This window comes from Amphibalanus amphitrite, unplaced genomic scaffold, assembly GCF_019059575.1.
Source record: "Amphibalanus amphitrite isolate SeventyFive unplaced genomic scaffold, NRLGWU_Aamphi_draft 000265F_arrow, whole genome shotgun sequence".
NCBI classification, from domain to species: domain Eukaryota; kingdom Metazoa; phylum Arthropoda; class Thecostraca; order Balanomorpha; family Balanidae; genus Amphibalanus; species Amphibalanus amphitrite.
In genome coordinates this window covers 293,048-319,778 of record NW_024881760.1, presented here as the reverse complement: position 1 = coordinate 319,778, position 26,731 = coordinate 293,048, and the positions used below count along the sequence as shown (strand labels likewise).

The following is a 26,731-nucleotide window of genomic DNA, read 5'->3' as shown; positions in this document are numbered from 1 at the left end:
ATCTCGTCGCCGCTGTCCGAGTCCGAGGTCATAATGCCGGACCAGCTCAGGCGGACGGGACCAGCTCAGACGGGCGGGCAGGCTTCCCTCACTTGTTACTGGGCTCACTGTTCGACTGTCGCCAACGTCGCGTCGCCACCACGAGTCACAATTAAGCACTGTTTGTTAGGCCCTGCTCGGTACCTCCCACCGCCCGGGTACACGCACTCGCGCTCACGCCACCAGCATGCCGGGAGCCGCGGAGGGGCGGTCCGACCTTGGCCGGGGTCAGACGCCAACTCTTGTGACCTTAATATTGTTGCAATGTGATAAGGCATGATTTTGCGTGAGCTGTTTTCTTTCGTAGCATTTGTTCGTGGTTAACTTTTAGGTATCATATCGTGATTCGTAAATGATGTTTTCCTACATATAATTTAGCAAGCCACTGTGCAATTTCCACCTCCGAACCTTTACTTCGGGTGGTATCTCTAGTTGCTAGAATATTTTAACGTTTCCTTAGCACGGCGAAAACGAAGATAAAGCCCAACCAACGACTGTCCCGCCGAACATTCCGGCGAGGGGCTGAGGCGACGACCCCGCCCAGGAGGGCGTCGATGGGATCCGGTATGACCGTCGAACATTATGTCAGTCAGCAATCAGCATCAAACCTAAAATCTGTATTGTAACCACGATAGATGTGACAAGCGGCGAAAGCATAACAACCAATGCAGCAGTATTACGACAACCCAGACGAAAATATCATTGCTGATCAGTTAAACTACATCTCAGCTCACGTGGTAATAAATGCCGTAGAGGTCTCGCGGTCTCTGATGGATCACAAGTGAGCTACAGTAATTACGGACATCATATACGGATGACGGATCGTGCGTCATGTCCCGCATGTGCCGCAATGAGATCAGCCTCTGAGGCCGGTGCCATGGACGGATTTCCACAGGTGACCTTGCATTCGCTCCGCAAGGGAAAACATAGGATATGTGCACACAGACAAGCACTGCTGCCACGCGGGACGGTACCCATGGACAGGTGCATTAGTGACCAATAACACGGGCACCCCTTCTCTTCCACAAGACTGCCGACCGCAGTCTGCGGCCGCTTAGAAGTCGTCATCCTCGGCCTGCTTGGGCGGCTCCTCGGCACCGGCTTCGACGCCCTCCCCGGCGTCAGGCGGCGGCTCTGCTCCGTCATCGGGAGGCGGTGGCGGCGGCTCGGTGGCGTCGGCAGCGTCCTCCGGCGGGGCGGCATCCGCCGGCGGCGGCTCCTCGCCCCCGTCCCCTTCCGGCGGCGGCTCGGCCTGCTCGGCCAGCGGCCCCTCGCTGGGCGCGGCGGCCGGCTCCCGCACCAGGTTCACCTCCTCGTCACTGAACATGGCCGCCTGGGCCAGGTCGTCTGTCGGACACGCATTGTAGGAAGGTCGATCATTCAAAGTGCAGTTGTAGCCAGCACCGAAACTTGAACGTGTTGGGATTTGGAAACAACTGGAGTCGACATAAGCAAAAACGACTTCCATTCTAGCTGAAGGAGCCAGCATTAGCGAGAAGAATATCAAGATGAAATCATCAAACGAACACACTACGATAGGTACCCTCGCTGAGACCACCCGACATTCCCGTCGGCTCACCATCGTTGAGATCGAGGCTGGTGTCCGATCCGAGCTCATCGAAGTCGGCCTGCATGGATCCGAAGACGCGCGCGCCCGGTCGGCCCTTGGGCTTCTCGCCCTCCTCCGTTGGGGCCGTGAACATCATGTCCTCGGAGGTCTTGGCGATACGACCAAGGCCGATGTCGAGCTCCGAGTTGTCGGCCTTCTGGATCTCCTCCAGCTGCTGCTTCATCGCCGCCTGGGGAGAAGAGGTAAGAGGTGTTATGAAAGATGCGGATGCATGACTAGGAATAGGAATGCTTTCCTTAGCGTAACAAGGGCTAGAGGAAACGTTGCAAAGTAACCGTCAAATGTTTTGTCGAAAGTGCAACAGTGATATCAAACTCAAACAATCATTGCAGCAACGAGTTTACATCAGGGGCCATTGCCAATTTAGGAGGGTGGAAGCGCCACGCACCTGTCGCTCTTTCATGCGCGTCTCCTCGGTGCGTTCGTAGTCGTCCATCTCGGCCTCGAGGAAGGCCAGGCAGCGGAACTTGTCGATGTAGTCGGTATACAGCTTCTTCAGCTCCTCCTCCAAGCGTTCAAACTCGTCCATGAACGCAGGCCTGGAAGAGATGACCAGACATACACTCAGTGCCGAGTACGAGTTAAGTATAAAACCAGTATAACGCCTTTTGGGGCGACTAACGGAGCGAGCGAGGGGGTGAGTCTTGCACGTGCGAAATTTCGAGGGGGTACCTCCAGCTGACTTGTGCACGGCACCCTACTAACCGGTCTCTAGCGATGTGCCAAATTTGAGCACAATCGGCCCAGCCGTTCTCGAGATCTGGAAGCGGCACCCTGCACGTGCGCACGTGCAAAATGGGTCCCAACTGACTTTTGCACGGCACCCTACTAACCGGTCCCTAGCCATGTGCCAAATTTGAGCGCCATCGGTCCAGCCGTTCTCGAGATCTGGAAACGACCCCTGCACGTGCGCACGTGCAGCAGCACCCCAACTCTGGCACATGGATATACATTACCTAGTGGGTGCCTACCTACATGCCAACTTTCAGCGCAATCGGCCAAGTAGTTACCGAGATATTGCAACAATTACAAAAGTGACACCTCTTCATTTTGCACGTGGCACGTGCATAAGGGGTCACCCACATGCATCGGGAATAGTCCAATACTTGGTAGAAGGAATGAAGCTACCCTACAAAAATTACTGCGTGTAAATCGGTCAAGTGGTTGCTGAGATATAAGCCTCGCAAAAGCGTGACCACGGCCGGCCGGCCGGCCGCTCATACTCAGAAATTTCCGTTAATCTAAAGGCCGCCGTCCACTGTGCGGAACGCGTGCGGTCCGTACGGAATTTAACACAGAACCCTATGGGCGCATCCGGTCCGTACGGAAATCGTGTGCGTTCCGTGCGGACCGCATCCGAACGGCAATCAGCTGTTGATTTTCCGTCAGCTCTCCGCAAGCGTTTCGGAAGCGGTTGCTACGGAAACGAAATAACAAAGTCCGACATGTTGAACTTTTCTGCGGAGAACGCAGGCGGAACGGACGCGGACAGGTACAGTCTTCCGTCTTCGAGTTTTCAATTGCAAATTTAAGAAATAATTTCAACTGTTTCAAGATGAAGTAAGTAAACAAATTTTCCTTGACATGGCAGCACTATGATATGCTAGTAAATTGCTATATTTTCTTTTGTAATAACTGATAATTGCTCTTCACAAAGTGTCAGCAAGTGTCCGTGAGCTTTCCGTCTGCGGTCCGGATGCGGTCCGCATGCGGCGACATTCCTGACGGACTCCGGACGGAATTCCGTCACAGTGGACGGCGGCCTTAAGGAAAGACTACGCTCGCTTCGCTCGCTCCGTAACCACTTGAGGCAGCAAAACCACTATTTTTTCACAATGCAATTTTTAGCAAAACACTACTACCACTGATAATCTCCAGCCGTGTCTGAATCTGACCATACCTGACTTTTTTAAGCGTTGCCAGCCGCTTTTGACTTCGGTCCAGATCGGTCTTTTTCTTTTCGATCTTGGCATCCAAGTTGGCCTCATCGGTGGCGACGTTGGAGATGAGCTTCTTGTTCTTCTCGATCTCCTCCTTGATGAAGACGCTCGCCTTCGCAACGCTGGACTCCACGTCATTCAGCTCGATGTTCTTCGAGAGCACTTGCTGTCGCACTTCCTGAAAAGAGCGGTCACCTACATGACACAAAGCCACCAACCTCTGACCGGGCGGGAGCACGCACAGCGTCATCTATCGGTAAGTTGCAAGAGCTTCCGTATTTCAGGTAGGTCCAGCCTGGGTTCAGCTACCGACGAATAACGGCTAAATCAAAGAAATCCAGGATAAAACACAGCCAGCTTTCCATAAAACCAAGTGTGGAGCTCAATTTCAATCAAATCCAAACGCACACATGATATACCTAAAACTAGGATGGCATTTAGGTTGAACGTGCCTTTGCACATACGGTTGAGTCACCTGCAAGTCGCCATTTGCTACAAGATACAAAGCATCAAGTGTGAAAAAGAGACGCGTGTAAAATGCATGGTGAGTCGAGAAGGACGGGTCGTACGGTGAAAAAGGGCCAAAAAGTAAAAAAGAAACGTGGCCCGTCAACAAAAGCAGAGTGGTAAGCGGTGTCAGAGCGGAAAAGCACGACACGATAAATACGATAGTAAAGCATCCGAGCACTCAGCAGTCTCTTACCCGCAGGTCCACCTCGCGGCGCAGCAGGTCGAACAGCGTGGCGCCCTTTAGCGTGATGTCGGTGGCCAGTGTGCGCGTCTGCTTCAGCTCCTGGATCTGAGGTGAGTAAAACCATGGCGAGGAGAGTCAGGACTGCATGGGTTGGCGTGGGGTTACGGACGACAGACACTTGAACGGTCAGTTTGATCGATTGCTCTGCTAAATACTGGATACACTATCAACTATAAGAAAATATTCAATCACTTGTTGACGTAACAAAACCTTCAATAGCGTCAAATATGTGAATGGTTGTGGAATGAACAAAAACACAGCGGCTTGACGACGTTGAGCATGGAGTCATTTCCCGTTTGGACATTTTGAATTATTTTTTAATCATCAATTGGGTATTTTCTGCAGAGTCTGCAGTGAAATTTTCATCGGCCATTATTTGAGTATGCACGGACCGGGCAACAACCTGTTTGGATAAACGTCACGGCTGACGCAGTCCGTGTATCGCGGTATGTATTGATTGCCCGTCGCCAGGCTACGTCACAGAGGCGTACCACTGACCGTTGGGCGCTATACCGTGCATCGTGAACACAGGGCAAGTTCGTGGAAAGCGTTGCTTGTGTGGATCGCTTTCAAGTGACTGGAGAACGAAACGGAACAAAACTGGCCAGCAATTTTGCGTGACCTTTGACGGTGGCAAGTCGAAGGCTCATTCGAGATCGGTGTTTTACAAATAATTTTGCGATAGTTCGTGTTTGCTTTAATGTCTAAAGCAGCATGTCAGTTTTAAATTCGTCATAAAAAATGATCTCTTTATGCACTGGCGGATCCAGGGGGAGGGGCACTGGATCCGCCAGTGTCTTTATGACCTACAACAAGCTATAAGCTTGGATGCTGCCAGCCCAGCATAACAATCATGACTTGTTGAAGGAATAGAAGACGGCTTTAGACGACCTTTCGCAAGCAAATGCAATTAGGTGGACGTCATTTTACCGTCAGTCATACTCCGGACCCACCCGACTGCCGATGTCGAATGTGACGGGCAGCGCGGTCTCATCGGGCCGGTAGTCGCCGGCGCCAGAGTTGGACTTCATCGCCGAGTACAGCAGCGTGGTGATCTTGAGCAGCTCCTTCACAGCGTGGCCGTCCGCCTGGTAGATCTTCTTCGTGTTCAGCTTGATGTTGGCCGTAGTCGCCTGGGTTCAGTACGGACATGTCATGTTACTGGGAAAATACAATCGGGTCGCAAACTCATCTGTATATGGAAGAAAAGTAAGCTGTACGGAAAGTATGTATTTTTTTGGAACATCATGACTTAATATACGTTTTTAGAGGTAGCTGGCAGATTGCTAATAATTCATGAAAAATGTGGCACCTTCCAGCTTAGAATGTAGCTAAACGCGATATAACCAGGTACGAGACACCAATTCCAGCCCTCCGTCCCGACCCGGACTCGCCCTCCATCCCATTTGCCTCACCATGAACTGGGCCATGCTGCGGACGAACATGACACGCTCCTGTTCGGTCTCGATCTCCGTGGGCGGGTCGGCAGACGGCTCGTACCGCTTGGCCAGCCAGACGAGCACCTCGGCCACCAGCGGGAAGTTGGGGTTGCGGAAGTTCTCCAGCGAGATGAGGCGCGGGTAGCCGAGCGCGCGCATCATCTCGGCGAAATCTGAGGACGCGGCGCCGCAGCGGACGGTCGGCGAGCGCGGGGAAACAGCCGATCGATCTCGGATTGATCTTAACTTCTCCCCAGACTAACTCGTTCGCATTCATGTTCACGCTATACCTGGTCCGGACTGACGGCCACCCTCACCAGATAGCGGGCGGTGAGGTCAACCTTATCCCCGGTGCAACCTCTCCGGGATGACCCTTTGGTGACATGTCAATTGTCAGGTTGTCCCAACGGGACACTTCCGTCCCACCACCATTAAAGCGCGCTAGCTGGTGGCCCGTAGAATCCTATGCCTAAATCCTACCATCCCACAGCTCTTGTGAATGGTGATGAGACCGAAAGCATGTGCTACCTAAAAAAAACTTGACTCGCAAATATCACGCAAACGTTACTAAAAAGCTGCTAGTACTTCGGTCATTTGAGGTCATAAAGGTCAGGTCACCAAAAGTCATGACAGTCAAATTTTCCTGATTTCGACTTTTTTCGCCAATCTGCTCATAACTCGTGAGCTGGAAGAAATGCAGGCATAGGATCGCCGAAAATAAAACATTCGATGGCTGTCAAAAATATTTTTTGCTACTTCTAGGTATAACGTATCAAATTATTTCGCCCATCAGTCGATGCCATCGGTGGAGAATTGTAGGGAGCTGTGGGTGTTCGAGCAATGCAAATTTACCGCCCCAGGGCGCCGCCTTGGCTTTGGGGCCGCAGCAGACGGCGGAGGTCAAGCTCACCACGCTGGGGCGACGGATTTGCGGTGCCAGTCGCCAGAACACCCACAGTTCCTCACAGTTCTCCACGCATGGTCGATGCCTGATATTGAGATATGGACATCGCACAATGCAAATTGTTCTGTTGGCATCGTGGCCTAATGCTCTATGGCTCTATCTGTATTAGGGGCAATCCATGTCAACCGGGACAGCCAAAATCGGCCACCTCTGCGATTTTGTTCAAACTTGGTATACTTATTGGCTATTGGGTGAAACCTCTGAGGGTGAAAGGATTTTGTCATATGCCCTCGGGCTACAGAGATACAAGTCGCTAAACTTCTGCTTTTTGAGCAGAATTGGACGTGTATTGCAATCTTGAAAGATCTATAGCTTCAACATTTTTGAAGCTATTAATTTAAAACAAACTGAAACGTGTACATAAGGAGTTATGCTAGTAAAATTTGACAATTTTTACATTTTTGGTGATTTTGAATTTACTTTATTTTGAATTAATTTCTGAAAATGTAATTTGTGAAAAATGGGTACCCTTCGATTTTACTCAAATTTAGATATTGTCTTCCACTACACGTAAAGCACACGTGCTGAGAAAATTAGAGTGGGCCAACGATAACTTTGGATGATATAGCAACAAGTAGTGCAACGTAGCACGGGCGGTGGAAGGGGTCGATTTCGCTAACTCCACCTGTTTATCGCCAATAACTCACGCCATAATTATCATATTAACGTCAAACTTTCAGTATCTGTCCAGAATTGCATTGCAAATCCTCCCGTGCAAGAAATAGGTAAATCGGTCCACAACTGTTCTAGTAATAGCTGTGTAACGTCAAACATTCCTGCCGGAGCGGCTCGGCGGCCGGCGCCGGCCGTTGCCGCCTGAATGGTAGACTGTGCCGGCGCGGGACGGTTCCATCTTTGCACCGCGCTTCTCATAGGCGCGGGAGCCGGGGGGGCAGTGGGGGCAGCTTGCCCCCCCAACTCTGGGGCCGTGGGGGCGGTGCCCCCACAGCTTTGAGACGGAATACCACACTTTTTTTGCAAATGTTTTCTTTTTTTGTTGAAAAAGCCGAGGGGTGAAAAATAAGTGGCCTAAAACCGGTGAGAAAACTAGATTTGGGGGTACCCTACTATGCATTTCAGACCCCATGAGACCCTGTTTTTCGGCGATAATTTCTTCAATTTTTGTCCAATTAGCTTGAAATTTTGGCAGACCATGTTTCAGCTCAAGCGCCAATTTTTGTCAATATGGTCTCTTAACAAAATATCAAAATTTAGAGCACTTGTCGTTGGCTCGTAATGTTAATCAGTTTTTGCACCCGGATAGAGGCTCGCTCGTTGCCGCACCGGATTGGATAGGAGCGCTGGCCAATCACGTTATGCCGTGCTCAACTTGACTCCGCCCACCGGCCGTGACCGCGATGGGTCTATGCCGCTTCAGTCGGTGTCAGCACCGCGGAGAGGTCGCAGCGGGACCACATAATGGAGACAAGTTAAGCTGGCAACGTTATTTCGGGACGAAAGCCAAAAAATTATCCGTTCGAGGGCATTTGGTGTCCTCTTCTCCTTATTTTGGTATTTAAACGTCGAACCAGCTCAGAATATTCAGAATGATCAGAATCAAAGCTAGGATCTATTTGTATTGGAACGGAACCGGCCGTAGAAGGAAAGATAGATGGACTCTTGAACTCTGAATATTTATTTAAGCCGGAGTTGCACCTATCTCATCGTCAGGTTGGGTCAGGTCACTACCCGATTACCTATAAGGTCATGCGTAAGCCTCTGCATGACCAAAAAAATATTGATATATTTGGCAGCGTCAATAGATGTTTCTGAGGAAGGCGCAGAAAGCAACAGGGTAGGATGAAGAGTCTCGGGCACGGCCGATTGCCTGGGGCATCGCTCCCTAGCGAGACGACCGTATTCGTGATTCGTGAAGCGGTGCGGGGCGCCGGGTGGGGCAGAAGCGTAATGTGTCGTATGGTAGAATGTCATGTGTGTGTGTCATATTGTTAAGGCGTGCACAGAAAGAAATAGGAATGTGGCAGGCGGACGTTGGGCACTACACGAGAACGATCATCAAGAAACACAAAACTTTTTTTTGTTTGCAAAACTTATGTAGCAGTAGGTATGTCCTCAATGGTGAGGTAACTCAGGGGCGGATCCAGAAAATCTCCAAGGGAGGGGCCATTAGAAACCAGGAGCCCCCCCCCCCCATAATCCCACCTGTTGGAGGCCCCATCTTCCCACTTGTTGGGCCCCCCCCCCCCCCAAAAAAAACTGCGTCTATTGAGCTTATCTAGCTGTTCAGGCAACATCTCAACATCTGTGCAGGCTTGGAGGCCCTCTGTGCAGGTTAGGAGGCCCTGTAAAAGTGGTCATCTCTGTGAGTATAAGAGACCTCCAAGTTATGAAAAGCTTTACCAATCTTCTAACAAAGAAGTCTTCTCAGCTAGTCTTCTAAAAAATAACTAAGTGGGTAGGTTAAAAAAAACTCATCGGATTTCGGCCACTTTATTTTCAGGAGGCCCCCTTTTCAGCTTTTTAACTTTTTAACTTTTTATTTTATTTTTGGAAAAAATCGGCCAAGGGGGGCATGGCCCCCATGGCCCCCCCCTTGTATCCGCGCCTGAGGTAACTATCTCTATTCTCTAGGCTTTTACTTTTCATGTTTGCATTTCAACACATAAGATCTGGGGGTAAAGTTAGTCCGGCGACCTCCTCAACCGAAGTCGATGACAAAATGGATTACTCCTGAAGGTGTTCAATGCTTATGTTGCACCGGGATGATATGAATCGATCACACCGGCATACATTCCTAATCAAATTTCATATATCAAACACTTAAATTGCATCCTATTAATGGTGATTCTATTTTGCAATTTGAACGTAGTCTGACACGATACATAATTTTACGCAATCATTTGAAATCAACAACGTTTTTTATGTGCGCTTTTTCACAAGCCCCGAATCTTGTGTGGAAATAGATATTTTGTTGTGACTGAACAAGGTGTACGTATACATTTGTGATAAATGGAAAGTCAAGGGCTTCAGCTAGTGCGTTACTTATGCGCGCTATTTAGCTCATTCGATGAAGTTACGGCTGTAACGACAACTGCACGGCAGCTTCGCTCCATGCGAGCCGCCCCGGTGCGACAGCTACTGCCCCGCCCGCTCCACGCAGCCGACTGACCGGCCAAGGTCACCGCCCCGTCCGCCGGGAGGGCGGAGCTTAATGGTCACGTGTTTGTGACGTCACACCTACGCACGGATAGCCTCTACTCCACTGACGGATTTACGGGGCCGATTTTAACATTACGAGGCAACGACAAGTACCCTAACATTTGATATTTTGTTAAGAGACCATATTGACAAAAATTGGCGCTTGAGCTGAAATGTGCATTGTGAAAATTTGAAGCAAATTGGACAAATATTAAATAAATTATCGCCGAAAAACAGGGTCTCATGGGGTCTGAAATGCATAGTAGGTTAATCTCTATTATGGTGTGCCCCCCCAGTCGGAAAGTAGTTCCCGCGCCCCTGGCGCTTCTTACCGCTGATTAAGATCGATTCGTGTCAAATTTTGTGTGAAGGCTTTAAAATGTACAGGCAATCTAATGTTCAAATAAATATGAAAATCAACTGGTAAAATTGAATTATTAGGGTGCAAACTGCAAACACAATATGTGACTATGACGTTTCCCGCGTCGGCCGATCCCCGCCTCTGCCGGCGACATCTTACTCTTAGCAAGCCACAAACTGCCAAATTTATGGTAAGATTAACTAGAGATTCTCATAACACCACAAATGTCGTATAAAGGAAGAAATAGGAAAATCGGCCAGAGTCGCTTAGAGCTATGGGCGTATAAACGCAAAATAGTCACCAATAGCAAATTTGATTACCTACGTTTAACCTCATTTGATCTTGAATATATTGATCTAGGGCCATGAAATTGGCACACGATAAAGTTCCTCACCGCCCCATCTACAATTCAAATTCCTTTTTTAATACCTTTTTTGGCCAAACCTCCCCTAGCGCTGAGAGAGTCAGGTGTATTTTCTTTTTGCAACCAAAGAGAGGCGCTGCCCGGAGAATGCCCAATTTCATCATTAAAAAACTGGCTAACGATGACCAGCTATCTTCGTGGCTTAGTAGTAAGTGTGCCGAGTGTACCCACCTCGAAATCTAAAGGTCGCTGGCTCGCAGCGGGTCAGCCTGAAGTGTTCAACACCCATTTGTTTTTTAAGTAGCATCTGGCCAGCCGGCAACTGTCGCGAGGGCTAGGTAATGTTCGTACCTATCTAGGTAGCATTTGGCCAGTCGGCAACTACCGTGAGGGCTGTACATATTTACGCGTGTTACATTAGGTCAGGTCACGTCAGGTCAGCTTCGGTTTGCTTTGGTTTGGGGTAGAAAGAGGCATAGGCGGCGGAACGGGGGGGGGGGGCACCGGGGCACCGTGCCCCCCCTTGAATTCTGCAAGGGGGGCACCAATAGCAAGGTGCCCCCCCTTAAATTTGATGTATTAGTACCAGGAGCGGATTCGGGAAAACTCCAAGGGAAGGGTCATGAATCGAAGTGGTGCCCCTACCTATACCCAAAATGAAAACCTCAACGGATTTCGGCCACTTAATTTTGGTGGTGCCCTATTTTCAGTTTTCTATTTTCTTTATTTTTGGTTAGTCGTGTGATGACTGGTGCCCCTGCTAGGCCGCTGGTGCCCCTGGAAAGATTGTGGTACCTACCTACCCTACCCTGCCCCCTGACAAGCCCACGGTGGGCCCTGCACATGACTTAGGTGCCCATGGGCCCTGACAGGCCCGTGGTGCCCCTGACAGGCCTGTGGTGTCCTTGCTAGGCCTGTGGTGTCCCTGGGCCTTGGCAGGTCTGTGGTGCCCCTGGCGAGCCTGTGGTGCCCCTGTTAGAACGCAGGTGCCCTTGACAGGTTTGTGGTGCCCCTGACAATCCTAAAGTGCCAACGACAGGCTTGTGGTGCCCTTGACAGGCCCATGGTGCCCTTGCGAGGCTGGTGGTTCCCCTGCGAAGCCGATAGTACCCCTGGCAGGCCTCTGTTGCCCCTGGCAGGTCTGTGGTGCCTCTGGAAGACCTGTAGTGCTTTTGCTAGGCCGATGGTGCTCCTGACAGGCCTGTGGTGCCACTGACAGGCTCGTGGTGCCCCTGCTAGGCCTGTGGTACCCCTGGCGGGCCTGTGGTGCCCCTGTCGGCTGTCAGGCCTGTGGTGCTCCTGGCAGGCATGTGGTGACCCCAGGCCCAATGTCATGACCCATGTGACCTCCCCCCTGGGATTCGCCACTGATTAGTACTGCAATGGCTTCTTGGTAATTTGATACATGTAGGATTAACCCTCGCCAGGCGAGGGCCTTTTCCATAATTAGAAACGACAAATTTACAGGGTAGGTGGGTCCATGGGAGATCTCGCCCCTGGGAAAGTTTGGTGACTCTAAGTCAATATTTAGGGAGTTTTGGGGGTATGAATGCAAAAATTTTGCTTAAACATGTTAAAAGTTTTTCGCTTATAACTTTTTACCTAGCAAAGATAGAGCAAAAATAAAAGCACCAGTGAACTCAGGACGTCAGAGCGCATCGAATGGTATACTTTGTTACCAATTTTAGTGAACTTTGGAATTCAGTTGCCGCTAAGCTAGTCCAATTTTCCCCTGACCTTGTACCGGTTTTTCTGACCTGGTGACCTGACCTGAAAAGACTGGGACTTCAAATTTTCAGGAAAGGTGCGAAAATGTTGCCCCAGAGGGTATGCCAAATTTGGCGGCGCTACGCGCCGCCGTTTTTACGTTATTTGCGAAAAACTTTAGGGGGGTTGCATCAACCCCCCTCGTCGGGCGAGGGTTAATGGAATTTATCAAACGAGAATAAGGAAGAGACAAACACATAGGTACTTGAGGATCAGCTTAAAGTTAACCACACATATGGGGGTGTTCTGCCATTTTCGTTTAGTAAAAAAAAAATAAAAAAATAAAAAATCATCGTGTCAGGGCTGTGACGAAAAATAAGTGGCCTAAATCCGATGAGAAAACAGGATTTGGGGGTACCCTAGGTTTGGCCCCTTGAGCTGGTGCCCCCCCTTGTCTCAAATCGTTCCGCCGCCTATGGAAAGAGGCATCTCCGGGTAGCGCCTCTCCTTGGTTGCTAAAACGAAACACGCGAGTGCCAGACATTACGAAGTCCAAAAGACAGTTACGTAGACGTCGGCCCATTCTGGATTTTTTATATGATGTAGCAAATGCATAGGAGAATAAAATATGTAAAAATCAGCAAAATCGAAGGGTACCCATTTTTCAGAAAATCAAAATTTATTTTTTGAATTTTAATTAAGTTCACTAATTAGTTAATTACGTCAATATTGTTATCCTCAAATTAAAGCCTGACCTATCCCCTCCATTTCACACTTTGTCTCGTGGTGATATGTCTAAAATGTCAATGGTTATGGCGCTTTAAAGATGATAATGTGCCTTGCCTAAGTCAATGTTTGATGACGTGTATCTCGAAAACGTGACGTCATATCTTGACAAAAATATGTCTCCTTTCTTTTCACATGAAAATGAGTAGTTTCACAAAGTTTCGCAAAAACCGGAGGAGGTGAGGTTCAAAATGATCATTTTTTGTCCCACTTGACGTGGAATGCCCCATTAACAACGTCTATTTCATGTTATTGCCCACAAACATGTGACTTTGAACCTGGCCGCGGGACTTAAAAATTACACGCAACATGACCTGATCTACCTAGTTATTTTCCAATCACTTCTCAATGTCCTCCTGAATTATGCATTGCTTACAAAAAATGCCTTTCCTCAAAGAATTTGTTAAATCTTTTTCATTAGCTCAAAATGGGACAGAATGCCCGACAATTTAGAAAACACAATCTGTTGCCCCAAAACCGAATCTACCCATCGTGGGTTACAATACAATATTAACGGTTTGAGCATCAGCTTCGTTTGCTCTATAACTCCTTTTAATTGCTAATTGTGCCTACCTACAAAATCCCTTCTCGAGACGCCTTTGGAATCATCGATGGCTGCGAGTCGTGTGCATGAACTTAATCAAACAGAAAACGATTCATATACACTCAGTGTATTGCTCCTCGAAAAAACTTCATCGAGAGTGATAATGCTATATCGTACTGACTTGAGATAGAATAAATAAATGCACATTCCGTTGCACACTATAAGCTGCGTTAAATCAGACCATCCCGTGCTCTCGTTCAGTATCGTTCAGTTCTAGCTACTGTAGCGTCGGTTTCATCCCTGGAGTGCTCCTTTCACTTTCCATGATATAACGTAAAGAACAAAGGGAGCAAAACATTTCTACATAAGCGGTTGACTACTTGCCAGTAGCTGAAAGTCCCCACGAAACACAACCTGAGACACTGCTGCCACCAACAACCTGTCACAGCTGCCATCCTGACTGCCATGACTGACATGCCGATCACGTCAGGATCGGTCTCACTCGGCAGCATACACTGGCGCGTGGCAGAGCGGACAGGTCTGACGCACTGTGATCTCGCTCTCGAACGCCTGATGCTTGCACGTGGGGCACTCCCAGGCCTGGTTCGGGTCCATGATGGGCCGGCCGGACGCGATGCAAGACGGGAACCGTGTGCCACATGATGGGCAGATCGTTACCCAGTCGGGAATCATCGTCTCGCAGTGAATGCACTCGGCACGGTTGCTCTTGGAGTCCTTGGGACTGTACTTCATGAAGATCTCCATAGCGAGATCCTCATAAGCCTGACGCTCCTCCGGTGTGGCGTCAGGCAGGCTTTCCAGCCGGATGAAAGCCTTCGAGGTCGTCGAGAACGCACTGTTGGCGCAGCTGGATAGAGCTAGCAGACTGTAGACGTCAGCCAGTGGCAGGATCGTCTCGTAGTCACGCAGATGAAGGGCTGTCTTCATAGCAGCATCACGGGCGCCCTCGTACAGCTGTCTCTGAGCCAACAGGAAGAAGTGGTACGCTTCAGCACCTTTCCATGCGTTGTCTAGCACGCGCAGGTCTCCAAGCGCAGACTGATTTTCTGCCTCCATCAGACCCAGCATTACCGAACTCTTTTGACCCAGTCCTTTGCCCTTTGCGTTCATCATCTTTTCGTTGTGTTGTTGGACCATCAGGGCGGCGAGGACATACATCTTCTTGATCCTCATCGGTTTGGAACCTTTCTTCACCTCGAGGTCAGTGAGCTGGAAGAGCAGTTTGGCTGCCTCTAGGAAGTAACCAGCCTTCCTGAACAGTTCGATTGCTTGGATCCGCTTGTTCTTCGACAAGAGGTACTGCGCGTACTTGGCTAGGTACGAGCCCGTGTCCTGGATGTTTGTGGTGCGCGCCAGTTCTACAGCGTAGCGCCAGTTGTTGAGATACATGCACACTTCGACGGCTTCCTTATCCTTGTGGCATTTCTGGTAGGCCTTGACCGCCGGCTCGCAAAGGCCCACCGACGCAAACATCTTGGCGATTTCGGGTAGGGCCTTGTGATTCTCTGCGATGTTCTCCACCAGTTCCTCCAGCTTTTGGTAGTCTTCCATCAGGTAGTAACACTTGCAGAGCCGTTCTTCGTTCTGGTTTACCTGTTCGTAGTACTTCGCTGCCTGGTCCCATTTGAGGTTGTCGGCGTAGAAGTCTCCGATCTTGTTGAGCGCAATATGCATCAGCATATCATCGCCTCCAACACCCGTTTTCAGAAGCTGGACCACACGGAACCAGTTGCCCATCTTGCGGTGCAGATCGATGGCGAGGTCGCGTCGATCAGCATCAAGAAACGCTTTCTCGCTGTCCTCAAACTCACCGAAGTAGGCAAGTACCTCAGCCTGCTTGATATTCTCTGAGGAGATGTTGTTGAGTCGTTTCGCAAACTGAATGGCAGGATAGTCCTTACAGCGCACAAAAGCTGTTTCCGCGACCTCAGTTTCAAGCATTTCTAGTGCTGCCTCGCCGATGAGCCTCCACAGTCGAGGATGAGGATTCTCCTCGACGAACTCTTGTGCCTCTTTCAGACCGGTGTTCTCCAGGATCTCCTTGGTGTCTCTCATGGCCTTGCTTTCGAGCTGCGCCACCAGCTTAGGATGAGGACGATCAGGTCTAATCAGCACCTCATCAAGCTGAACAGTGGTCACCTCCAGGTCCTTGAACCTACACAGGTATCCAGAGCTGGCCACAGGCTCCTCCGGGTCCAGGTTTCGGAACACAAGCATGCGCGTCTTCTCCATCAGTGCGCACATGTCGGCATTATCCTCAGCCCAGATCAAGTCCCACACGTCTTTGCGCTCGAACTTGACCAGCTCACCAGCACGTTTTCCCTTCTCAGGGTCATTTCTTTCGAGGTCAAAGAAGTATAGGATGCCAGTCACGTCGATGAGCGAAATGCGCGTCGCATCGCAGTTCACTGCGATCTTCTGCGGACGGCACTCAACCGTGTAGCGGTTGCTGAAGATGAGTTGCGGCAGCATGTACACTTGCACCACACCCGACTCACGTGCGATGAGCAGCATCGTCTCATGACTTGCGAGACAGGTGATCGGGTCGTTGGTATGCTTACGGGCGGCTTGACGCTCATAGTGTCGCGAAGTTTCCACTCCCGAGATCATGTCGTCTACATGATAGACGCGTTCCTTGGTTTTCTGATCATCTGACTGTGTTGTGGCTATGTCTCTTGCCGAGATACCCTTGGGCGTGTGGTAATGCCAGACGAAAAAAGACTCACGGGACGCTGCGAACACGTGAGTTTTGGTCATCGTGACATAGCGTAGCTCCACATCTGTGTAACGCGAGTCGACTGGCGTGCCGATGGCGTTGCATAGCATCATCCCGAACTTGAGGTCTTGGTCGTCCTTTCGCACCAGAATGCAGCAGTGCTCGTCAGAAGCAGCCATGGCCAGCACAATGGGCGACGGTTTGTGGTACTTCTCGTTGTTCTTGACGTCCCAGAAGATGACATTGTAGTCTGCTTTACCAGGCGACAGGTAAGTGTAGACCACTGTGTTCAGGAAGTAGCACCACTTGTAGTCTGGCCGGATGTTTGCGAAGTAGATGAAAGAATCGACTGCGAGTGAGAGTCTCAGTGAACGGCCTTCCCACGCAACCGAGGCTAGCTGGCGGCCTGGAACCTTCAGCGTGCGCACATGATCACCGAACGGTGAGAAGAACATGACGGCGTTGCAGTCCTTCTCTCCCGACTGGGCTGCGTTGATGTTGCCGGCCACAGCTAGCATTGTGCCGTTGTGGTTCCACTGACAGTCGGAGACCGCCATGCCGGCGTCGATGATGACCGGTTTGTCGTCACTTTCGCTGCGCATGATCTGTACTTTGCCGTCTTCGTAGCAGACGAACAGAGAGGGGCATTCAGGCTCGATGTAGCCGAACCGGCCATTGTACCAGCGCAGGTTGACGATACGCACATAGCCAGTCGAGTTTTGGCCGTGACACATGATAATCATCTTGTTGAGGAACTCGCCCTGGCTATCGTACAGGTGCACCTCACCCGTGCCGATCGAAAACAGAAGCACATTTCCATCTGGTGACCACTCGACTCCTGTAAAGGACTGGCCCTTCAGCTCCTTGCCCCATATACGGTTGCCATCTACGGAGCCGACAATGACTGCTCCGTCCTCATAAACGATACAGATTTTCTCGCCTTCGGAGTTCCACGCCATACCAGTAACCACCGACTTGTTGCGGTTGTTGATCATCTCCTCGTACCAAGAGCCTTTGTAGAGCATCCAGACGATAATGAGACCATCCTGATCACTGGTGGTCAGCTTTTGGTGGATCTGGTTCCAGGTGATCACTTGGATTCGGCCCGAATGACCCTCCAACGTCTGATTCATGGACAGGTTGGAGGCTGCAGCCAAACCTTTGATCTTCTGGTCATCCGGTGCCTCCAGTTTCAAAACTTTCAACAAGCCATCGTCCCCACCACATGCTATGAAGCCCTCCGCTTTGTTCCATGATATCACGCTGAGCTGGATGTTGTTGGGGATGGCGATCTTTTTGCTCAAGTATATAAACATGTTGGCGTTTTAGTTGATCGAGTCAGCCAGACCAGGCAGCAAGAACTAGTCTGAAAGCAAGACAGGCATCTATCAGTGGCAAAGAAAATGAGCTTTAATCTGCATCGTATATACCCTTACATTACGAAAACCGCTGGAGACGAGACCAAACAAACTGAAAGCTCTCAGAGTTGGCTATTTAGATAGATAAGCAGCTCATATATCTCCATATAAATTGCATCATACAGTTACTAATAACGTCTTTCAACCAAGGCCATTCGTAATCGGCATAAGCGAGGTATAAGTAGGTGCTTTCGCTTATTTATAGTCTGGTCCACAAGAACATCAGATATGCTTCTGTAAAAATCACTTGCGCCGTGTCAAAAATGCAGATTCAAATGAATAGGTATATCGTTCGATATTAGGCATGCCTGTGATCTACCGGAGGCCATCAAAGCGTATAACGAGTGTACAATGCGTACAGCAGTCACTTTCAGCCAGCTCTAGTCACTGGTCGTTCCAAATTGCTTTTGGGGCATGCCCAAAGGGGGCATTACGAGTCAACTTGGTCTGGCTGACTCGTAAATTGTGCACAATCAATTGCAAAATCTCCTATAGCATTGATAGACACCGTGGTTATCAGTTGACCTATGGCATTTGCCATTGCCTGGGAGGTAGGTATTTATTACAATTTGAAGCGGAAGTTGTGGTGAAACTTTTGAACATACAAAATTATATCGTAAGTTTATTGTGGGGCGGGGGAGGGAGGAGGAAGGAAAAACGCATCTTATAAAACTGCTGACCGGGAGTAAAAACGAGGCTTGGTTGCGTCACATCCCTCACATCGCTTTTGGAGTGACAATCTGTTCCAAACTGGCCTATGAGAGTTGAAACTATTACCCTCAGTGCTTCTCAACTCCCAATCCATGTAGGATCTTCACCTGAATTACATGATTTAGCGGGCGCACAAGAGAACCCCGCCGTGTTGTTTTTTTTTTATCTAAGTGGAATCTGAAATATAATATATCACTTAATGCCTGTCTTGCTTTCAGAGCTTATTCGTCGTGACGAATATTATGTACGTACAGTCCACAGCAGAAGTAATGTGGGGTTTCAGTCATGGGCATGTTCTGCTTCTGAAGCTTAGGAACGATTAGCCAGACTACAATGAAACTTTGAATGTAGCTTATATGTATCGTCACCAGGGATGCGGAGCCGTGGAAATTTCAGACGGCTCCGGCTCCGGCTCCGGCTCCGGAGAAAAAAATCGGCTCCGGCTCCGGCTCCGGCTCCGGGTGAAATGTTGTGGCGGCTCCGGCTCCGGCTCCGGCTCCGAGTAAAATGGTCCGGCTCCGGCGGCTCCGGCTCCGGCGGCTCCGGCTCCGACTCAGTACATCCCCTATGCAATCAATTAAATACGGGTGGAAGAAACATTGGATTGGTTATACGCGTTACTCTTTGCCATGACCGGCTCACCGCGTCCCCGCGCAAACGCACCTCGGAGAGAACTGGCAGAACAAAGAACTAGGAAGCGATGGCATTGGAAACGCAGTCGCCGCGAATTGGAGTTCACTGAACCATCGTAAGCTGACACCAGTCTCGGCTGCATTGGGGGTGGGGTGGGGGAGGGGAAGAGACGGTGCTGGGAGTCGCAGTCCACTGCACTGGCTTGAAAACAATGGCCGTCACCTGATGACCGGTCCTCATGCTCTGGGGATGCAGTAGACGTGGGGGGGGGGGGGGAGGAGCAGACAAGAAGTTGATTGATTGCGTACTGTGGGATACTGGGGATATTCGGCTTTTTTCATTCACTTGATGGCCCATGACGTAAGTACCATGTTTTACTGCCTTGTACTGTCAAACCGAACTAGGTCAATTATTTTTTTCCTCTTCAAAAAATAAAAAGGAGCCGGAGTCGCCCCCTTTTTTGGCGGCTCCGGCTCCGGCTCCGGCTCCGGACTATATTGTTTCACGGCTCCGGCTCCGGCTCCGGCTCCGGGCAAAATATGCCGGCTCCGGCGGCTCCGGCTCCGACTCCGGCTCCGGCTCCGCATCCCTGATCGTCACCCTTGCAGCTGCAACTTTAGCTATTGACATCTTCTTTTCGATCACTCCGCATTTAAACAATCGCCAGTCAAAGCCAACCGTTGAGATTGGTAAAACCCTACATTACTTTAGCGGTGGGCTGAACATGCAACGTGATTCATGGGCTTCATGCTTTAATATCGAGATCGTTTGTAAGGTAAATATTTACACTTCTGATCCAACTTACCTACCTATACGTCTATGGGTAAGATCATGCTAGGTAAAGAAAGGTAACCAGCATTTTTTTTGTCCCGAACCTTTTTAGAGACACTAGCGATTAGCCCGCGCCCCAGTGTCAGTCTGGATTTTCCACGACCTGGTGTGTGTGTGTGTGGGGGGGGGGGGTGGGGTGTTGGAACACCCCCTTCTAACTCGGCTCCTGGGCCACGCATCGACACGCGGTAAGCGGCAATCGAAAGAACGTCCAAAATAAGGACGAAAACACTTCGGTCATTTGTTGGGTCAGGTCAAAGGTCAGGTCACCAGAGGTCACCAAAGGTAAAATGTTGACTATTTCAACATTTTGGAAACTGCCAACGGCTATCTCGGGAACCGATAGAGCTACAGCGCCGCAGAAAAGCGCATTCGATAGCCCTTTTACAGACCTTTCTGAGTAATGTTCTCAGATTTGACCTCAGGTCAACGGTTTAGCCTCCAGAGGGCAAAAACTCCAAAAATAGCCGTTTTTACGAAAATCGGGTTTTTGGCGATAACTTTTGACTCAAAAGAGCCATGACATTACTTTTGCCAGCATCGTGTTCCTCTCGTCGAGACGCGTCGAATGAACTATAAGTTGACCTTGTGTGGAGAACGAAATCATGGCCTCCCACTCCCCGATGGAGGCCCCAATTCCCTATCTTGTCTAGACTCTCTTTTTCACCGTCTGGCTCACTTCTGTCTTCCGTCTGGGTGTCTGGGGCGCCCAGCAACACGGGACCGTCGGCTCTTGGCCGTCGGCCACCCGGTCACGTGACGGCGTCCCGACACCCCATAAAAACCTATGTTTCCGTGAATACACTCACTCACTTCTCCGCCACCGTCTTTGCCGGACGTTGCGCCGGACCCGTCTCCGATGGCGGCCTTTCGCCGTCCAACATTGGTGGCAGCGGTACTTGAAAATTTGACCTCAGGTCAAGGTCATGACCTGACCGGAAAAGGTCATGTTGCATATCAGTCGATCCGCAACGTCGAGCCGAACACATCTAAGGCGTTCTCAGCGCTCTAGCACGCCTCTATCAGAAGTTATTAGCGAAAAACTGTTAGATTATGTTCGTGACCTGAGATGACCTCGGGGACATAACGAGGGGTCACAGTTGCCATTTTCCGGTTCAGTGTGTCAATTTTACCTACATCTCGATGTTTGAGAGTGTCTAGAATAGCGTTCGGGCAAAACAGACGCTTTTCAATTTTCTCCTATTGACTTATAAGGCCGGAACACAGCTAAGATGTCACGAGCAAAGGTCAAGTGTAATCAATAATCAACGCGTTTCAGCCGCGAGTTGGGAGCGCAAAGCGTTTTCCAAGCGGGACGCGTTTTCGACGCGAGTTGTGAGGGGTGAGACTAAATGCTTACTTCGAAATCTAAGCTGAGTTGCGGCATTGGCGGTTATGTGCGGCGTGTTTGCCGCATGATTAGTAAGCGGCAACCACTAAATTAATACTTTCAACCCTCGCCGGCAGAGGGGGGTTGATTCAACCCCCTAAGGTTTTTCGCAAATAACTCGCGTAAAAAGTGGCCGATCGCAACGAAACTTTCAGTAATCAGTACCCTCGCATTGATCAATTTTACACCCACCCTAAAAATTTCATGACCCTGACCCAAATGACCTTTGACCTGTGGCCTACTTTCCGAGACCATGTTTGGCCGGAATCGCGATTCGGCGTATGTCGGCTCGCATTAGCCGCGCGTTTGCAAGCTTTTCGTGGTATCAAACGTTCAAACATGTGATTTAATGTTGCTCCCATGCATTAGGGTGGGTGTCAAGGTCACCTGAAGGTCAGGTCAGGTAATTGACCTTTGGTGACCTCGGTTCACTTTTTCGAGTTTTACATGTTTCTAGGCTAGTTTTTAGAGCTGATTTCGAATTTAGCAACAATTTGAACATTTACGAAGTAGTTTTGGTGCATTCGTAACATGTTACGAAGCTGCAGAAGCGGTTGACACGTATTACGAATACCCGTCACGACCCCTACCGGTTGACCTGACCTGACCTGACCGACCTGGTCTAAATGCTTAAAGACGTCATCTCTGATCAAAACTAACACAATATTCGTGATCAGCACCCCGGAAAACCCCATGGCAGCCACATTTTACGACTTTCTAACTGGTCCCAATTTTCCCGATTTTCGGGTCATTGACCTGACCTGGAAGGTCACCCGATGACCTAGGACCCTAAACTTGGATATCATCGGCTTCCTCTCAAAACGGGCAACACGATCGTTTTTTTTCGCAAGGCTCTAGCTCGATCAGGGGCCAAACGCGAGGGGGGTCGTACCACCCGTCGTCGAAGGACGCAAAATGGCCTGTGCCGGCGAGGGTATCATCGGCTTCGTTTCGTCACGGGCAACACGCTCGTTTTTTCTGCGAATCTCTAGCTCGATCCGGCCAAACGGCAAGGAGGGGTCCAACGGACCCCCCCCCCTTATACGTTCGCGGCTGGAAAAACACCAATACGGGCGAGGGTTCAGGAGGGAAGAGAGTCGGTGACGGTCAGGGGCACTACATACAACACACAGAAAAATATTGACACCGTTAGCGGTGTAATTGCACAGTACATATCTGAGCACTTGAGGAAAGTTAATTTAGTCCCTTCCCCGCTTAAATTACTCGCGCTTCCAAATGAACACCAGGAAGAAGGTAATAGAACACTGTTAGGAGGGTTGGGTGTTTTACTACATCACACAGAAAAATATTAACACCGTTAGCGGTGTAATTGCACAGTACATATCTGAGCACTTGAGGAAAGTTAATTTAGTCCCTTCCCCGCTTAAATTACTCGCGCTTCCAAATGAACACCAGGAAGAAGGTAATAGAACACTGTTAGGAGGGTTGGGTGTTTTGCTACATGTAGTAACACCCAACCCTCCTAACAGTGTTCTATTACCTTCTTCCTGGTGTTCATTTGGAAGCGCGAGTAATTTAAGCGGGGAAGGGACTAAATTAACTTTCCTCAAGTGCTCAGATATGTACTGTGCAATTACACCGCTAACGGTGTCAATATTTTTCTGTGTGATGTAGCAAAACACCCAACCCTCCTAACAGTGCTTTATTACCTTCTTCCTGGTGTTCATTTGGAAGCGCGAGTAATTTAAGCGGGGAAGGGACTAAATTAACTTTCCTCAAGTGCTCAGATATGTATTGTGCAATTACACCGCTAACGGTGTTAATATTTTTCTGTGTGAAGCAGAGCACCATAAGCCGGTGACTGGGCTGACATACCATGTTTTGATAGCATGACTGAAACATACATTTTTGGGTAGCCAGGAAATCGCATGCGAGAGCCCATTCAAATTCTTACATCGACCTTTATATGCACCAGTCGCATACAGGTACGGGATTTAGCATACGATTTCCAGACAATCGAAAGACTGTTTGGAGCCACCAAAGGAAGGAATGAGTGAGATAAGTTGAAAGTAGGTATTAATTTGGTTCAAAATGATGATGTAGATAACCTAGTTATTTAAAGCTAAATATCTTATGACGAGAGCGGTTGGCATTTTTGGTGTGTGCACTGTGCAGTGTTATTCATTGAAAACCGGTCGGAGCGTTGGAGTCTTTAATTTAGTGGTCGCCGCTTACTAATCATGCGGCATACACGCCGCACATAACCACCAATGCCGCAACGCAGCTTAGATTTCGAAGTAAGCATTTAGTCTCACCCGTTGTGAGCTGAATCGCAAGTGAAAACACAGCGAACGAAGCGATTTCCGCGCTTGACGAGTTCGACGCGATTTGCAAGCGTGTGCTGTGTTCGGGCCTATAATGGAGAGGCCGCAAAATTGACCTGACCTTAGGTCACCGATATCAAAATTTCGAGATATACATTTTATAGATACTGTTACCCTCGTCAATCGCTGAAAGTTTCAAAGTAATCGGTCACTCGGTGTAGCTATGGCAGACATTGAAACTTTTTATGAGGTGAGGTCACTTCAAGCGACCTGGTGACCTGACCTTGAATGACCTTGGTCTGAAATTTTCACAACATGTGTAGAATTGATGTATGTAAGGTGTACCAAAAACGGCGGCGCGGAGCGCCGCCGTTTTTGAGATATCTACGAAAAACCGGAGGGGGGTGTTCAAACACCCCCCCACACTTGGGCGCGGGTAAAAACACCTTAGACGTGTTCACAGCTCATATCAACGCTCCGAATCGAGTGATAACACGATCTATCCGCCTGAGTCTCAATACCTGAGTAGAATTTGTCAAACATTGGGTCAAGTTTTCAAGCACAAATTTAAGATTAGATTGTACCTAGTTCATTCGGCACATCTCAACGAGAAAACACGATGCTTGCAAAATCTGACAGATGCAGACTTCGTGTTGAAAGTTTTGCAGAAAAACGTAACTCTACAAAACGTCCATTCTGACGGATTTTGCCCCGTCAATTTTGACGGGGTGCCAAACCGTCCTAAGGTAAGATCCGATGACACGATAGGGGACGGCGTTGTAAGGTTTAACACAGCCATCTAATATTTTTTTGCAGGGATACCTATTCTAACTCTATAAGTTAACGAGCTTTGGGTCTATTTGTCCGATATCGTCAACATCGGATAATTAAATTTCACCTTCAATGACACTTGCATGTTTGGGGTGTCCTGACCTTTGAGCCGATCTTAGGAATGACCAGAGCAGATACTTTATTCATGACGCTCTTTCTTTGACGCAATTTCCAGCAAATCTTGCTGCATGTCGCTACGCAGCCCATAAGATCAGGAGCCGAGTAAAAGGGGTATATGGCCAAGGATCGCGAAACGTCCCTCCTCCGCCTCCATGTGTCACAATGGCACCACTACCCCGGCGAGGGCTGAAAAGGAGCGCAATGGTAGTTAAATTGCTTTCGTAAATCGTAGCTACAGCGAGTGTAGTAAGTTATCGAAAGACGGCACAGGTGAAAGTCGGTCAAATTGTACAGACTTGACCTCCGCAAGCCAAACAGTTAATGAGGTCCTGACATCTGACATCCGGAAAAAAATAAAGAACGACCGATCGGCTTCTTTTTCACGCCATACTAGATTGAGACCTCATAGTTTACCAGCCACAGCCCACAGCGTCATCTATTATCTTATCGGCCTCACTTGGGCAATCACAAAATTTTACCCTTGATGACCTTCTGTGACCTCATTTAGCATGGGCCGTTGCTATGTTACCTAATACCTAAATACCTTCAAATGTACCCGGCGAGACCCATCGAGTGCTATTCTGCGCTTGTGTATTTCCTTCTAATGACTCTCATGGAACTATTTATGTCTATGAGCAGTGGCGGATCCAGGGGGGGGGGGGGGCATGGGGGCCATGGGCCTCCCGGGGGGCACCATCACGGAGTTTTTTTTTAATTCATCACGAAGGTCACCGACTTTAACCCAGAGGTCTCTTGAGGGGGCACCATCCAGAAGGTCTATCAGAATAGGGTACCGTTTTCGGGGTCTCCAGGAGCCTGGAGCCCCATTTCTATCCCTCGCCTCGGGTGGGGCCATTTCCATCCCGATTCCCGAGGTCCGCGGGGGCATAGGCGGCGGAACGGGGAGGGCACCGGGGCACCGTGCCCCCCTTTGATTTTGGCATTTTAACATTAGCCCTATGGACGTTGCATGGAAAGAATGGGACCAAAAGTCGGCAGTGCCTCCCCCCTTAATTGAAGGTGTTCCGCCGCTACTGCGCGGGGGCACCATCTCGAGTTCTCCGTGGGCACTATCCCGAGTTCTCCGTGGGCACCATCCCAAGGTCGGAAGGGGCACCATCCCGAGGTCTGAGGGCAGAGGGTGCACCGTCCCGAAGTCTCCGGGGGCACCATCCCGAAGTCTGTCTCTCTCTGGGGGCGCACCATTCTGAGGTCTCCGGGGGCACCATTCCGAAATCCGAGGTCTGAAGGAGCACTCTCCTATGGTCAGAGGGGGCACCATTCCGAAAAGTAAGTGGCCGAAATCCGTGGATTTTTTTTTGGGGGGGGGGAGGCACCAGATGCCAGGGGGCGCCACAATACCGTATGCCCCCTTCCCCTTGACGAAATCCTAGATCCGCCACTGTCTATGAGATAATTGATGTAGCCGTTGACCGTTATTTAAAGACATGCAGTTCCCGGTGCCTACATTTGGGGCCGGACGGATGCCAGCTCCTCTCGCGCCTACAACACGGCTAAGTTCAACATAACGATAACTGACAAGGCCAACCAGTCTCTAAGTAACAATAGCTCTTTCTGTTTTCACCAATAACTATTAAACATTAACAAACTTGAGGAAAATTGCAATAAAACAAATGGTTGGTAGGTAGGTAGGGCAAACCTAGGTACTCACTTCTCAGATCGCGGTAAGACATGGCTCGGAATCCTTGTCACTGGGCGTCTTGCAATCGACTATGGTAGGTATATCGTAGAATCGACACTCGTGTTGTCTATTTCCCTAAACTTTCTAAACCATTTCTAAATGCATACAAATTAACTATGAAATTAATCAGTAACAGCACGGCACATCAATCGTCTGCTTAGCTCCCGCTGAGTGCTAGTGACATCTATCGTAAAACTCGTAAACTAATTTCATCAATAACTATTGGAGGAGGCCTGAATTATTGCCGATAAAAATGATTTAATATTAAACATACTAAAAAAATGACCCTACGTTTTCCATGCGCTTATTTAGGTACTTTGCACAATTATTTCAAAGCAACTTAGACTTTTTATGCGATGAATAGCAATAATTCATATATAAACTGC

The 26,731-nt window shown here is 49.4% G+C and overlaps 1 protein-coding gene across 2 annotated transcripts; it reads right to left on the bottom strand.

Annotated features, from left to right (window-relative positions):
* Positions 1–641: 641 nt before the first annotated feature.
* Positions 642–26,659, bottom strand: LOC122386869 (WD repeat-containing protein 35-like). 2 transcript variants are annotated; one of them, XM_043376553.1, is made up of 8 exons: positions 26,316–26,524; positions 5,779–5,975; positions 5,317–5,496; positions 4,313–4,408; positions 3,570–3,787; positions 2,058–2,208; positions 1,619–1,838; positions 642–1,386 (listed from the first exon to the last, which is right to left on the bottom strand). In XM_043376553.1, the coding sequence occupies exons 1-8, from the start codon at positions 26,335–26,337 to the stop codon at positions 1,094–1,096; spliced, it is 1,377 nt and encodes a 458-aa protein (XP_043232488.1). In that variant the 5' UTR covers positions 26,338–26,524; the 3' UTR covers positions 642–1,093. The 2 variants fall into 2 exon arrangements, with proteins under 2 accessions (XP_043232488.1, XP_043232487.1); XM_043376552.1 differs by lacking the exons at positions 642–1,386; positions 1,619–1,838; positions 2,058–2,208; ... (2 more) ...; positions 5,317–5,496; positions 5,779–5,975 and adding an exon at positions 13,799–17,790 and having other exon boundaries at positions 26,316–26,659.
* Between the last annotated feature and the right edge of the window lie 72 nt (positions 26,660–26,731).

What these genes read in the sequence shown, in the direction of transcription:
- LOC122386869 (XM_043376552.1), bottom strand. Translation starts at nt 17,740, where the DNA reads ATGTTTATATACTTGAGCAAAAAGATCGCCATCCCCAACAACATCCAG.